Below are 14,611 nucleotides of genomic sequence, written 5' to 3' on the forward strand. Positions count from 1 at the left end.
TTTAATAAAACTTGTTTGTATGCTACCGTTTATTGGTTTGTTTTAGTAGCGTAATGACTTAGCTGCCACTAATCGGCCTAATACTACACCAACTAATAGGCCATGTATTATTCCAAGTAGTTGGCGACTAGTACTTTAAGTAGTAAGTATATGCAGAATTCTGAAAAAAATTTAAGGTATTGTTTTGACAGTACTGATAGTTGTTCTATGTTTAAGACTAGATGAAGAAAAATTTGTTTTTTTGAAAAGTGTTGAAATTAAAAGTTAATTAAAACTAGTTAGAATTAGAGTTTTCGTTAAATAAAAAAGTTACAACTTGTCAAATACTAATTAAATTTTTTGATTTTTTTTCTTGCAATACACTAATTCTATTTTCGAATTTTATTTTGAAGATTGTCAGAATTAGAGTTTTCGTTAAATAAAAAAGTTACAACTTGTCAAATACTAATTAAATTTTTTGATTTTTTTTCTTGCAATACACTAATTCTATTTTCGAATTTTGTTTTGAAGATTTAAGTGTTTTATTTGATTTTCTGAAGAAAAACGTTCTTGAAAACATATTTTTGTTATTTTTTGTCCGCAAGAAGATTATAACTATTAGAAAATGTCACTGAGAGTTTTGGCTTTCCGACGATACCTTCAAATTAGCCAAGATCGACCGCATTTAGGAGACATATATGTAAACGTAAGACAACTCAAGAAAGTGCTGAGTCTTTTATAGAATTGTGTTAAAGGTTGATTTTCTAAATTTTTAAGTTGAGCAATTTTTACTTGATGAATAATTATGAAATTAAAGTTAAGAAGTTGCTTTCTTGTGGTTAATATTTACCTTTATTTTTTATAAAGAATGTTTGGACAGCCAAATACTCTATGTACTAATACTTCTATGGTTTCTACCGTTTGTTGATTTGTTTTAGTAACGTAGTGTTTTAGCTAATAGTACTTTAAGTAGTAGATTTAACAGTATACCAAGGAGTTGGGCAACTAGTAGACCGAGTAGTAGTAAAAGATGGCAGCGTACTTTCAGCGGGCCAGGTCCGACTAGCAACATAAGTTTCTAGCTCGCGACGTATTTTTTAGTCTCAAAACATTTTTTGAAAACCAAGTAAAGCTGAGATTTAGAATAAAAGTTAACTTCAAATGTAATTTATTATGTTTTTAGTAAAATTAAGTGCTTATTTAATCGTTTTTGTGTTGTAATTTTACTTTAAATGAGTTTTATTTTACAATTATAGTAGATATTTTTGTAATTATAAGACCCATAAAGACTTTTTTATAAGCCAAAAACCTAAACCGCATAAGTTTTGTTGTGTAGATTGGGTCCGCCGTCTAGAAAAGTAGTCCAGACTTGTTTCATAGCATTAAAAAAAAAAAAACTACGATCTGTTTCAAATTAGGTTCTAACTGTGATATTTTTGTAAATAAAGTTTTATTTAAAAAAGCTTTGTTAAAAATAGTTAGTGCTTTTTTTTATGACTTTTTTTGATTTCTAAAGGATATCCATTAATGAAAAACACACTTTAGATTAAAGTTCAGAAAATGTTTTTTGTTGCTTTAAATAAAAACATTTTAGATTGTTTCTACTGAATTCAAACTTGTACTCCTTTTAATACACTTAACCAAAAATAAAATATGTCAACATAGCTGTTTTATAATCACACTTTTGTCGCATCAGCTAAATATCAACTTGGGTGGCAGATTATTGTGTTAAGATAAAATATAAGTAAAACTCATTGTTCAGTTTCAGATAACATTCGTTTTAAAACAAAAAGTACTCAAGTAAGATCAATTAAAACTGTTTAATTTAAAAGACTATGAATAAAAACACATGTAATTTGTGTTACATATAATACCAATTAAATATTTTTAAACATGCTAAAAGTAAAGTTTTAACTAAGTAGGTCTGAATTTTTTATATCTTATATTATACACAAATTTTATTTAAAATGGATAATTAAAAAAACATAATTCGTTAATTCAAGTAACAAAAAACTTAAAAACATACATTTTACATGAACTTTTGAATATAAAACTAGATTTACTGTTCCATGCTTCAATTTTGTAGCTTCTACCATAAAAAAAATAAAACGTATTACGATTGAGATAATAAAATTTTGAATTATCTTCAGTATGGTGTCAAATTTACTTTTTGATAAGTTTAAAATGTATCACTTGCGTTTTTTTAAACTTTTTGTATCTATAAAAATATCTACTTTTTAAGAATTCACGACTATTCAAATTCGGACAATTCAAATTCTTAAAAAAAAATTGAAAGGGCAACTACTAAAAAAGTAATGTATATTTTTCAAATGTAAAAGATACGTATGTAGGTCTCATTAATATCTGCAAGCCATTTTTTTTATTTTTGCAAAACATTAAATGTTTTTCGAGATATAGCTTAATTAAACTATAAAACATAGTTATTTTTAGTAATTTTAAAATTTCTTGAAAAATATTTAAGATTTTGCAAAAAAGAAAAAAGTGGCTTGTAGATATCAATAAGATCTACATATGTATTTTTTATTTTTTTTAAATGTATCATAATTATTGAGATATAGTCTTTCAAATATTTTTTTAAGAATTTGAATTGTCGGAATTTGAGTTGTCCGAATTTGAATTGTCATGTAACCACTTTTTAATTAAAATATCTTTCTAATGAAATATCTACTACAAATAAGTAAAAATGAAATGTTTAACAACTTTAAAAAATTATATTTATAAAAATGTAAAATAGCAAGGGGATAAATTCGCATGTTTAGTATGGAAGACCTACAGTTATATATAATGATTCTAGCAAAAAACTCATTCGAAACATAGCTATTTGCATCAAGTCAAATAATAGTAATTGAAATTCCTTTAAACTTATTTTTCTGAAACATACTACTGGCAGTGAAAATAAAATGCACAAGTGCAGTTGTTATCTTTTTCTAAGAATAGGTAGGTACTTTTTAGATTTTATGTAACATATTTTAGCAATAATAATGTTTTTCGCCCAATAGGGCTCTTCAATTATAAGTTATTGAGTCTGTAAATAAATTGAGAACTGTTACAAGAACAATTTAGGACTAAATACACATACAGCTTTGTTACATTAACTATTATATGCAAGTACACATATCTTCTAAAGTTATTAGCATTGTATTGCTGTGCTAAAGTATAAATTAATTTATTAATAAGATGTTTAAATATTTCGTTCCAATTATTTTAAATATATGATAACTCCCCTCCATCATTTTATCTAGCATAGTTTTTGTGGTGAATAAAGTAAATGCACTGAAAGCTATTTATCAGTAGCTATATGAAATGTTGCAGTTAGTTTTATAAGTAAAAATCTTAACGTTATAATTAAGTCCTTTGAACAAAAAATAAATAAAAAAAGAATAATAATTGCAAAGTACCTAACAATTTAATGTAAATATAGCATTTTACGTAAATATTTTTTACCATTCAATTAATTGTATAGCAAATTAGCTACACTAGCTTTTTTTACGGAAACTAAGAGAATCAATAAGATAATAAAAATGTATAAATATTATTAATATCATATCAAAAATTACTTAGTTTCTTGCAATCTTCACTATTCAGGTTACTGTCACTAAATGATGCAAAACATGATATGATGCTTGAGTTATACCAAAATCGCCTTAGTCAGCCTTAATTTGTGAGAAATTAAAAAAAAGTTAGTAGTAAGATTTTTAAGAGTCAAAAACTGAAAATAATGTAAATCAAGCTTGAATACATAATATTAATATATTTAATTATTATTCAAAGAAATAAAACAATTAGTAAGGAAAAAGTTGTTCATAAAAGTTAAATAGCCTGAGTGCACTGTATGTGTGGAAACCCTGTTACTACAGTACATTTAAAAACTCAAAGACTTCTTTTATAACCTACCTATATCCTACAATTCTCTTATAAATTTGAGGAGTTGTTTTATATTATTCATAAATTATTATTTTTTTATTTTTTAGTTATACTTTTACTTCAATAATGTAACGTAAAGTTTGCTAACTAAAAAAATTGCTAACTGAAAACTTGCAAAATGTAATATTAAAAATAATTAAGGAATATCTTAAATACAGAACAACCTTCATTATGCTTCTTTTTAATTCAAACAGAGAAAAAAAGTATTACTTATTCAAGTAAAAATAAGTAAAATAAATGTAAAACAAGGTATAAACAACTTCTAATGCAATAGTAATTTTTACCACTAACTAGTTGAATTAAATTCTAAGCAGGTATAAATTTAAATGTGTATTTTTTATACTAAAAATTTTAAAACTAGCAGAAGAATAAATAAGTATTTTGTGTATTAAAATCTTTAAATAAATTAGTGAAAAAATATTTTAGGGAACAAAGACTTGTACTCTATATTACTTGTTACAAACATTAAAGCTTAAAAAAAAAAAGCTAAGCATTAAAGACTAAACTAATACAATAAAATAACTTTTTTTTTTCAATTACAAATTTTTGTGACGAAACATTGAATAAAAGAATGTTCATTTTGATAAAAATTTTCTAAAAGCTAAATATTCATTAATCAAGCAGTTGAAAACATACATATAAATACCTTAAAAAAATTAATCTTATCTAACAATTCTTTTTCTAGCAAAAATAATCATCTCTTTTCACATGACCTTCTAAATCTAACCATCAACCCTTATATGTGTGACGTCATAAAAAATCAACCGTCATCTGTGACAACTGATAATATTATCGTTATATCGTCAGGCTTCCCACCTATGAATAACAAAAATTAAACTACTTTTATGTTTCAAACCTGTTTTATTTTAGACATTGCCAAAAAATTTCATCCACTAAGGTGGAAATTTAAAAGTATATTGGAAAAAAAAACTGTTTATTGATTATAAATTCAAGTTACAATAAAAACATAAATTTTTTTACAGATGGAAATCATGAGATATTTAAGCTCTCACACAAAAGAAACAACTGTTGTTATAAACAAATTTTAAATAATTTTAACTAAACAACACTTTTTGCACGAGATTTTTGAAATTTGTTTAATTAGAAATTATATGGTTAATTAACTACAAACAACTTTTTTTTAAATTAAATTGTAGTAAAAAAAATTTATATAAACTTTAATTTGTCATACTACTTTTACATAAAACTATTTAGATTTTTTTTTACAACATATAAATTTTAATTACCAAAAGTCATTAAAATAAAAAACAACCTCAAACAAGTTTTTAAACACTTTAAGCAATATAATTTACAGTTTTTATTAATATTTACTGTGAATTTTTTATGTCTTTAATTAGATTTTTAAAAGCAGAACTTAAATACTCAGAACCTTAAAAAAATAACTATTTTTTTATGTAACAAAACAATTAACTGTCAAAAACATATTGCTACAAACAACTTCAAACTAGTTTTTTAATACTTCAAGCAATATAATTTACAGTTTTTATTAATATTTACTGTGAATTTTATATGTCTTTAAATATATTTTAAAAAGCAGAACTTAAATACTCAGAACCTTAAAAAAATAATAATATAATAATTTTTTATGTAATAAAAAATTAATTGTCAAAAACATATTGCTATAAACCTCTCATGTAGTAGCCATTTTTCCTGGCTTCTTTTGAAAACGGTGACATGTATTCGGTGTCAAATGACAAATCTCTCGCCTGTTCCGCCAGGCTTCGCGCCATCTTCTTCAAACTTTCAGGGTTTTCGTCCTGTAGAAAACGATATTAAATTTAATATCAGTACTATAAGTAGTACTAGTAACTCAGTTTGGTTGCTAAACATTATATAAAAAATTAACTGAAGAAAAAATTGACTTGTTAATATGCAAGGTACATTGATTAAGCTTTTGGCTGGTAGTAGATAAAATTAAACTCAGATGACCGCAAAGTCGTCCAGTGTTAATTAGATTAACTAGTAAAAAGAAGCGCATTTAAATTTAACCAGAAGCCTTAATAACAAAGCTGGAGCGACAGCAGAAACGTTTCGTAAGCAGAAAACCGCGGGTTTTATAAGTAGCCGCGAGATATGAGTTGGAGAACAGTTTTCAAAGTTACTTAACTTTTCATAGCAAGCCATTTGAAAATATATAAATGAAGCTGTAGTGAAAAAAGCACAATATTTTCCAAACTGAACCTCGAGTTTTTGCAGCTCTTTCACGATGAGCTTATCTGACATGTTGTCGAAAAGACCGTCGGTGGCGGCGAGTATGATGTCTCCTATCTGCAGATTGTAACTCGCCGTATCGGCATCCTCCGCTCTGCGTATATCACATTGTTTATATTTTTATGCAGAAATAGTTTATTGAATTTATAATAGCATGATAAAAACTTTTAAATCGAAATAGAGTGTTGTTTTGAAGAATGTAACAAGTTAGTTTATCATTTGAAAAGTTGTAGTACTGCTTTTTAAAATGTCAAAACTCAAACTGATAAGTATGACTAACTGCAGGCGGTACTGAGAATGTATTTATTGCGGAAGAAAAATTATAGACTAAACAATTAAGTAACATTAACCGTTTTCAAGTTTTTTAATAAAATTTTTACAACACTTTTTTTTTAAAACTAACTATTGTAAAAAAACTCTTAACTACAATTACAAAGTTTGTAAAAAGTCTTACAATCTAGAAAACTAGTAATTTTTCCAGAAATTGTTTTTAAAATTTAAAATTTTTATTATTGAAAACATGACTAAAATTCATCATAAAAATCCGTGACTTTTGAGTAAACGGAAAAAGTTCCAAGTTTTTATATTTTCAAAATTTTACAAAACTAAAATATCATAATAAACAAAGTCAGCTTTTCACATAAACAAATTACAAATAAAAGTACTTTGATCAATAAAATTTCAAGCACACCATGTGATCTATATTTAATGATATAAAAATATTTACTTCCTGCAATTATTGTTTTCATTTCTTAACATTTAAAAGTAGGCCTTTTTTCCTAAATTTTAACTAAACATATAAAATTAAAACATTGTTACTTAAACAATTTTTTTTGAAAATGAAATATTCATCGCTTAAAACAAAGTAAACAAAGTACTCAAAAAAGCTAAAATCTTTGGTTTAGGAATTTGAATAATTTAACAAAAAATGAAGCATTTTTTACATACTTATTCACACGGCACGTTTAGTATGTCTATTGACAATATTTTTGTTTACTTTTAATGCTAATTTAAATAAACTAAATTAATGTAAATTAGCTAAATTTACTTGCTAAAATTCATAAAAAATAAGGTCAAAAACTACTGTATATACCACTATTCCCTTTAAAAGCCTGTTAAAATAATCAAATCTTATAAACTGCATTAAAACAAAAGAAAAAGAAAATGTTACTAAATATAAACTTTACATTTGTATAACAATATAGTGTATGTTTACTACTAAACTATTTTAAGAGAAAACTTAAACTGATTTTTCCATTCAAACTTTAACTTTTACTTTTGAAATTCCTTTGTCAATGCTATTGATTTCACATAAAAGTTCTAATAAACTAGTATAAAAATTGAAATAAATACTTAAGTATTACTTTTACAGAATATTAAAACCTGAATGGAAAATTAAAAATAAATAACTAATACTTATTCTCAAACTATTTAAAATGGATGCAACATTATTAAACTTTTAATTACTAGATTAAGTACAACTAATGAATTAGCATAAATAATTAACTAAAATTAAGTTGTATTGTGAAGATATTGATTATTATCTCTTTAAAAAAAATTCTACGTTTCTTATACAGTCCTTTTTTCAACTTAACTTTAAACAATTGATATTTAAATATCTATTTTGTTAAACTATAAAAATGCTTGTAAAGATTAAATGGTATATGAAACTTTATACTTGATAGAAAATTAAAAAAAATATATTTTACAAGATTTTATCTCATCTAAATTAACTACTGATTCATTTATGTTATGCTTCTCGAAAATCATCTATTTAGTTGTACTTTCTCATAAATGTGCATCTATTACTTATTTTTTGTATGTACCAAGTTATCGCCTTTTATTTTAAACAAATAAGTTTAAACTTACTAATTAGTTCTTTGAAAATTAATTTTGTTTAATTTTTTTGCTTATGTTTGTTTTTTTATCTTAGATTCTTGAATATAAGTTTATTTTTATTTTTTTCTTGTGTGTCCTGTTTAAGTGGCTCAAATTTTTATGTCTGAGTTCAACATTGCACAATAAACAATATTATAATAATTTAACTTAAAAATTTCTAATTTAAACAAAAAAAACTTATACTAAAATTCGAAAAAATCAAAATTAAATATTGAGAATAAAAACATCCAACTTATTATAAACAATTTAACGATTTATTTTAATTGAAACTATTGTATTGTAGCATTTTATATAGCTTGTATAAAAAATATCAAGTATGTTATACAGTTTAGCATGCTAAAAAATTATTTTATAAACTGTCTATGTTATTAAAATTTATATTGCTTTAAATGTGACCTTAAAAAACATCTGGCAGTTTAATTGAAAATAATGATCTATGTAACTAGCTTAATTTTCAAAGTAGACAATAAAAACAGTTTAACTATTTTCTCTCCCATGTATAACAAAAAAAATATTTTGTTAATTTTTTGTTATCAACCTCGTTTATAGGATGTATTTATCGATTTGATATTCTTTAAAATGTTCCAAGCAAAAAATAGTAAAAGTTCATAAAGATAAATTAAAATATTAGAAATAGGTCAATAAAAACAGTTTATTTTGTATATTTTAAAACCAAACTAAAACTTATCCACAATCATCAATTATTAAAACAGTTACAGCCCACAAGGCACGTCTGTAACACAGCAAAATCAGAATGCTTGTTTTGTATTAAAGTATAGTTTACTTATTTTTGTTTTGTAATTTACATAGATTAATCTTTTAAACTTTAACATAGACATGCAAAGCTATAGAGATTGCAAAAATACCTCTAAGCTTAAAGAAACAAATTAGATAAAGGTCAACTTTCAACATTAATGCCTTAACACATTTGCCTTTAAAACCTTAAACACGCTGGTGTTGTTTTTTTTCAACTTAAAGGGCAGCCTAACATACTTTCATCCTACAAGTTTCAAAAGCTTAATAAACAAAGAAACTTCACAAATTTCTCTGTGTGCCAACCTGTCGTCGACGGCGGCGGATTTGCTCTCCTGCGGCGGTATGGCCAGCTGGTAGGGGCAGTTGAAGAAGTGCTGCTGGTCGGTGGACCTGTGGACCACCTGGCCCTCCCTGACCACCATGAACCCGCTGTCGCCAAGGTTGGCCGTGTGCAGCGTCTGCCGGTTGCGGTCCATCATCACTATGCACGCCGTGCTGCTTCCTGATTGGTGGAAAACTTGGTTAGTAAAACAGTTGTTTGTGTACATTATGACTCTTTGCAAGTAATGCGTGTTTAAGGTACAAAAATCTACTACATTTTTATTCTAGAAAATTTCATTTAGTTTTACAAAAAAACAAACTAAAGCGAATGTAAAAATAAATTAAATCGGGAAGTAACTGATGCAACAAAAAAATTTTTTTTTAACTGTTTTGATAACTTAAAAGATAAACACTAGGATAGTTGATGAATTATGTTTACACTATATGCTGACCAAAAAGTTTTATTAAAAAATATGCAGTGTAAGTAGACAAACAATATAAATGCTTTGAAATTTTTACAGCAACAAAAGCGCAGTGAGAACATAAAGCATCGGAATTAAAAAAACCACTAAAATAAACATGCTAAAAAAATTTGCTTTAAAAGTTTTAATTAAATTTTCCAAGAACTACTAAAAAATTACAACATTAAATAATAAGAATGTATAGATATTAATTTAATTTTTTTTTTATATAACTAACAATTTAAAATTAAATTGAAAAAAAAACATATATCAACTAGAATTTTTAAGTTTATTTTATTTTAATATAAAAGAGGAGTCTGTTCAAATATTGCTTACTCCGTCTGTTTTGAAATTTGTTTAAAAATTTTCATATAAAGAGATTGCTACTTGTATGTATTTACAAAAAAATATTCAAGTTAAATTCAAATATTAAATAAGGCGAAAGTGAATTGTGCGTCAATTTTTAAAAATCCATTCAAAGTTTGAAATGACGCACTTATTACTAATAATAATTTTGCATCAAAGTCAAGTTTATTTTGTGTTAAGTTTTTTTTTATATAAAAAGTATTTTATAAAAAAACACAGCTCATAAAACAACACTGCATTTTTAGATTTTATCATACAAAAAAATAGCCAATTAAAATAGTTAAAAATAACAATAATTAAATTAACCTTTAATCTAAAATATTAACAAAATGTTTAATCATAAACTTTTCAATTAATAATTAAATTTAATTGCTTTCAGTACTTAAATTCAGTAGTTTCTGAATTTTTTCAAAATTTTTAATCAAAGCTAAGACTAAATTAGGTTTAATTTTTTTTATTTAATTGAAATGTGTCATTAAGCTATTTTATACTCTTTTGTACGCATAAACATTCATTATATGTACTACTTTTTGAATATTATGTTATGCTTTATAAGATACATTTAACGTATAAGTGCTGCTTGTATAGTTTAAAACTACCCACATAAGATTTGTTCTAAATAGTTTTTATTAACAACAAAGACAATTTAGATCATTAAAATTTAAAACATCAAATTAAAAATACAAAAGCAAACTAAAAATATACTATTCTTTAAAAAAAGTTATACATTATTAAAGGCTTTGTTTTAAAAATAGGTTCTGTTTAAAAGAATTTTTAATTAGAAAATAAAACTAATAAAAATCAAAAAAAAAAAGAATTAATTTATTATTATATAAATTAAATAAAACTTAACTGTAAAATAAAAAAACAATGTTTTATTAAGTAAAAAAATTAAAAAGAAACATATGTACATTTGAGTTATAAAAAAACATACAAAGAAACTATTTTACTTTGCATAGGAAATGTTTTAAACTATTAAATAGTTTTAAATAGGTTTACACTTTACTTTAGAACTTCCTGTTATTTCTTATGTTTTGGCATACTTTAGCTATTAATTTTTATAATCAATTGTTCACTTATTTTTTTAAATTTAAAAATATTTGTTTATTTAGTTGTTTGTTGTTATTTCAACAAAATGCTAAAACGGCTGTATGTAAGCTTTTCCCATACTATGTTCTCTACAGACTACAGTTGTACATACTGTTGTCAAAAAAATACACATTTAACTTGTTTAGTTAAAAACTTTTGGTGAGATCAAAAATGTGAAGTATTTTTTTATTAAGAAAACTAATTGAAAATATAAACATGACAACCTTTCAGATAAGTAATAACCCCAACATTATACTGCCTAAGTACTAAAATACATTTATTTGTTTGAACTTATGGAGCTTTCTAAGAGAATATACAGTATTGCAGATACGCAACAACAGTTTCTCTATTTTTTTCAAATACACGCACAAATGTTAAAAGATTATTAAGATTAAATACAATAAGGTGTATTTCAGTTCTAAACTATTTATTAAAAAGTAAATAAAAAAGTAAATAGTTATTAACTTAAGTTATTAAGTTTAAGTTAACTACAACTACTTGCACATTAAAAAACAAATAATTAAACAGTACAGACCTATAAGAAAGGTTGACTTGTTTTCTACAAGTTCCTTGAAGCCACTTGCAAGCAATTCACCCGGCCTACTGGTGACAAACCTGCCTGATTTGACAAGCTGCTTGCACGCCTCCATCAAGCCCATGCTGAACTGTGATGGATCAATTCCGTGTGATCTCCACCCTCCTACTCCGTCTGCAATTCCTGAAAACTAATAGTTTAAATAAAATTGTTGACATGGCTGTGTATAGGAAAAATTTGTTTAACATATTAACTTATAAACACCAATTAAAAATATTAAATTAAAAGTTCTTTTAAATAAAAATTGCAAAAGCACAAAACTAATTTTAAAATCATTGAAAAACTTAATTAAACTGGTATAATGAAAACATGTATCAGTTAATATATACCTAGAACATCAGTGGACTTATTGAATGCAACAAAGCAAGCATCATCTCCAAACAAATTTTCCTTAATAAAGTTCACAGGAGGAGCTTGCACGCGGCGTGAATTGGTTCTTGGCGAGTCAAACTTGCTGAAGCCCCAAACAGCAGACACGAGCTTGCACTGGTATGAAGGCTTATCTGAAATATTAAGTATAATTTTAAAGACAATTTACAAGTAAACTTTACATATCAATACAACAAAATAACAAGTTATTAACAAAATAACCTATTGTATTAAAATAAGTGGTAAAGAAGAAAATTAATAAAAACCTTAAAAATGTTTCCAAGTATGTTGATTAAAAAAATAACTATCATGCAACTCATTTTATCATAAACAAAAATTATTTGTAGCCAAAACTCTAGAAATAATTTTAAGGAGTAGATGATTATGTAAACACACAGATATTTTATTATTAATTATAATTTACTAACTTTAAAGAAAATTTTAAAACAAATAAGAAACTATTTAGTTGTCAAATATTGAAAAATACTTTTTATTTATTTGAAAAAATACGTAAAATTAAAGGAATCAGAACCTTAAACAAAATATGTTTAAGCTTTTTATTTAAAAAAATCAAAATAAATAATTTAAATTTTACAAAAGTTGAAATTTAGATGTTTTATAAAACTTAAAGTGATATTAAAAAAGTTTAAAAGGCTAGACAAACCACAAAAAGAATTCTACTTTGAATATATTTTTACTTGTATTAGTAAATATTTAAAATAGTAAAAACAATTTTAATACTGTCTCAATTCTATACACCAAAAACTTTCAACAGATATATTTTACTTACTATTATTAAATGATAATATAAACTAAACAGCTTTTATATGACTAAAAACCTGCTAATATTTAACTGAAATTAAATAATATGTAATTAATTAATTTATACTTTTTTATTAGTAATAAAAATATAAATATATAACGGTAGCACACTTAGGTCATTAAAAAAATATGCTTTGGGTGTAAAACAAAAATCCAAACATACTTGATAATCTGGCATTTGACTGTAAGAAAGTTTGGAACAACCGTTTAGAAAAAGGAATGGGAGCCAGTGCAGCAGTAAAGTCTCTTTGTGTCACAGAGTTGGCAAAGTACCTTGCAACAAACCGGCCACAAGCCACCACTGAGAGCATCAGTTGAGGAGGCTGCAAGGAGGAAAATATCTTGCTCAACTGCATTCTATTCAGAAAACTACAGTTGTGAGCTGGACAACTTTTTTAAAAATAAATTTTCTGTAGGAAATAAGAAGTAGTTTAGATGCAAGAAATAAGACTTCTGAAACACTTTGTTTCATTATTATAGTATACAATTGTAGATTAAACGAAATAGAAATTTAATTTAGAAAATTAAGCTGTGAAAAAACTGTTTTATATAGTAAAATAATGTTGAAAAGATACTGTAAAGCTACTTTTAATGTGTTTTTTGATAAAAAATCTGATGATAAATTTTTGGTAATTACTAGCATGATGTTGCACCAATATTCAGCTGAAATTACATAGTTGGACTTATATTCATATTTATATTCAACATCTTTTTTAACCATAAATTTGTTAATTAATTTTTAGTATGATGAAAGATACTTTGTTTTAAATAGACTGTACAAAAACATAAACAATATTAAATTTATTTATCTAAAACTATTAAAACTTAAGCAGTTTTATTTTACAATAAACAATTATATTGATTTTAGTTTTATGTATTAAGCTTTTTCTTACTACAATTGAAAATTGAGTAAAATGTTTTGTTTTTTATAACTAGGAATATATAACCTGGACATGACATTAAACTGTATCCTGGTATGACTTGATAACCAAAAGGTTTTTTTGTACACCAGGTCCTTGAACCAAATTTTTGAGAGCTTTTTTTTTTGTTCAATATAGTTATAAATTATTTTGTAAAACACTACGTAATTATTTAAGGCAAAGTGTGTTATTAAAGTGTTAAAGTGTGTTATTCATTTTTTCATCACAATTTTATTAATTAATTTTCATTAATTCTAATTATGATTAAAATAGACATTGAATATAGTTATGAATATAAGCCTTTTTTACAATATGATAATTTTTTGTATCTAATCAAGTTTTTATTAATTTACATGAAAAATTTTCAATTTCTCAAATTCCAGGTTTTTTGCATCTCTGTTTTATGTGAAAAATTACAAGGACATACTGTTTTGATAACTTCTAAAAACTAACTTTATTTCTTCTTTCTCAATAGTAAATTTTGATTTTATTATGTACAACTTAACAGTTTTCCATTTATTATAACCTTTATTATTTTTTTTAAGGTAGAAAAACATCAGAACTCACTCTCCCCTCTGCAACAATAAACATTAATTCCATCTGAAGGGAATTTATGACCCTTACATCCGCAAGCCACTTTATACTTTATGTTAATGTTTAATTTTAACACAGCATAATTAATTTTGTGTACTTGTAAAAAAGTATTAATTCAATTTTTAATGCACTTGATGAAGTTGAATGTTTTGGTTTTTTAAACTTTATTTTGCAGAATAAAAATTCCAAGTTTTTTTCATATAAACTTCAAGACATGTATACATGTTAACTTTGAAAACAGTTACAAAATTTACACCTATTCC

The 14,611-nt window shown here is 24.7% G+C and overlaps 1 protein-coding gene across 1 annotated transcript; it reads right to left on the reverse strand.

Moving 5' to 3' along the window:
- Positions 1-4,290: 4,290 nt before the first annotated feature.
- LOC145828813 (protein phosphatase PTC7 homolog) lies at positions 4,291-13,240 on the reverse strand. Its single transcript, XM_082936570.1, has 7 exons — positions 12,998-13,240; positions 11,973-12,146; positions 11,584-11,766; positions 9,115-9,313; positions 6,127-6,250; positions 5,573-5,702; positions 4,291-4,740 (listed from the first exon to the last, which is right to left on the reverse strand). The coding sequence occupies exons 1-7, from the start codon at positions 13,188-13,190 to the stop codon at positions 4,685-4,687; spliced, it is 1,059 nt and encodes a 352-aa protein (XP_082792696.1). The 5' UTR covers positions 13,191-13,240; the 3' UTR covers positions 4,291-4,684.
- Positions 13,241-14,611: the final 1,371 nt, after the last annotated feature.

Source organism: Thalia democratica, chromosome 1 (assembly GCF_965202585.1).
Source record: "Thalia democratica chromosome 1, ktThaDemo2.hap1.1, whole genome shotgun sequence".
Taxonomy (NCBI): Eukaryota; Metazoa; Chordata; class Thaliacea; order Salpida; family Salpidae; genus Thalia; species Thalia democratica.

Coding starts and splice junctions, on each gene's coding strand:
- LOC145828813 (XM_082936570.1), bottom strand. CDS start 13,190: ATGCAGTTGAGCAAGATATTTTCCTCCTTGCAGCCTCCTCAACTGATG. Junction 12,147..12,997: donor GTCAAATGCCAGATTATCAA/GTATGTTTGGAT, acceptor TTAATATTTCAG/ATAAGCCTTCATACCAGTGC. Junction 9,314..11,583: donor CAAGTCAACCTTTCTTATAG/GTCTGTACTGTT, acceptor TCCACCAATCAG/GAAGCAGCACGGCGTGCATA.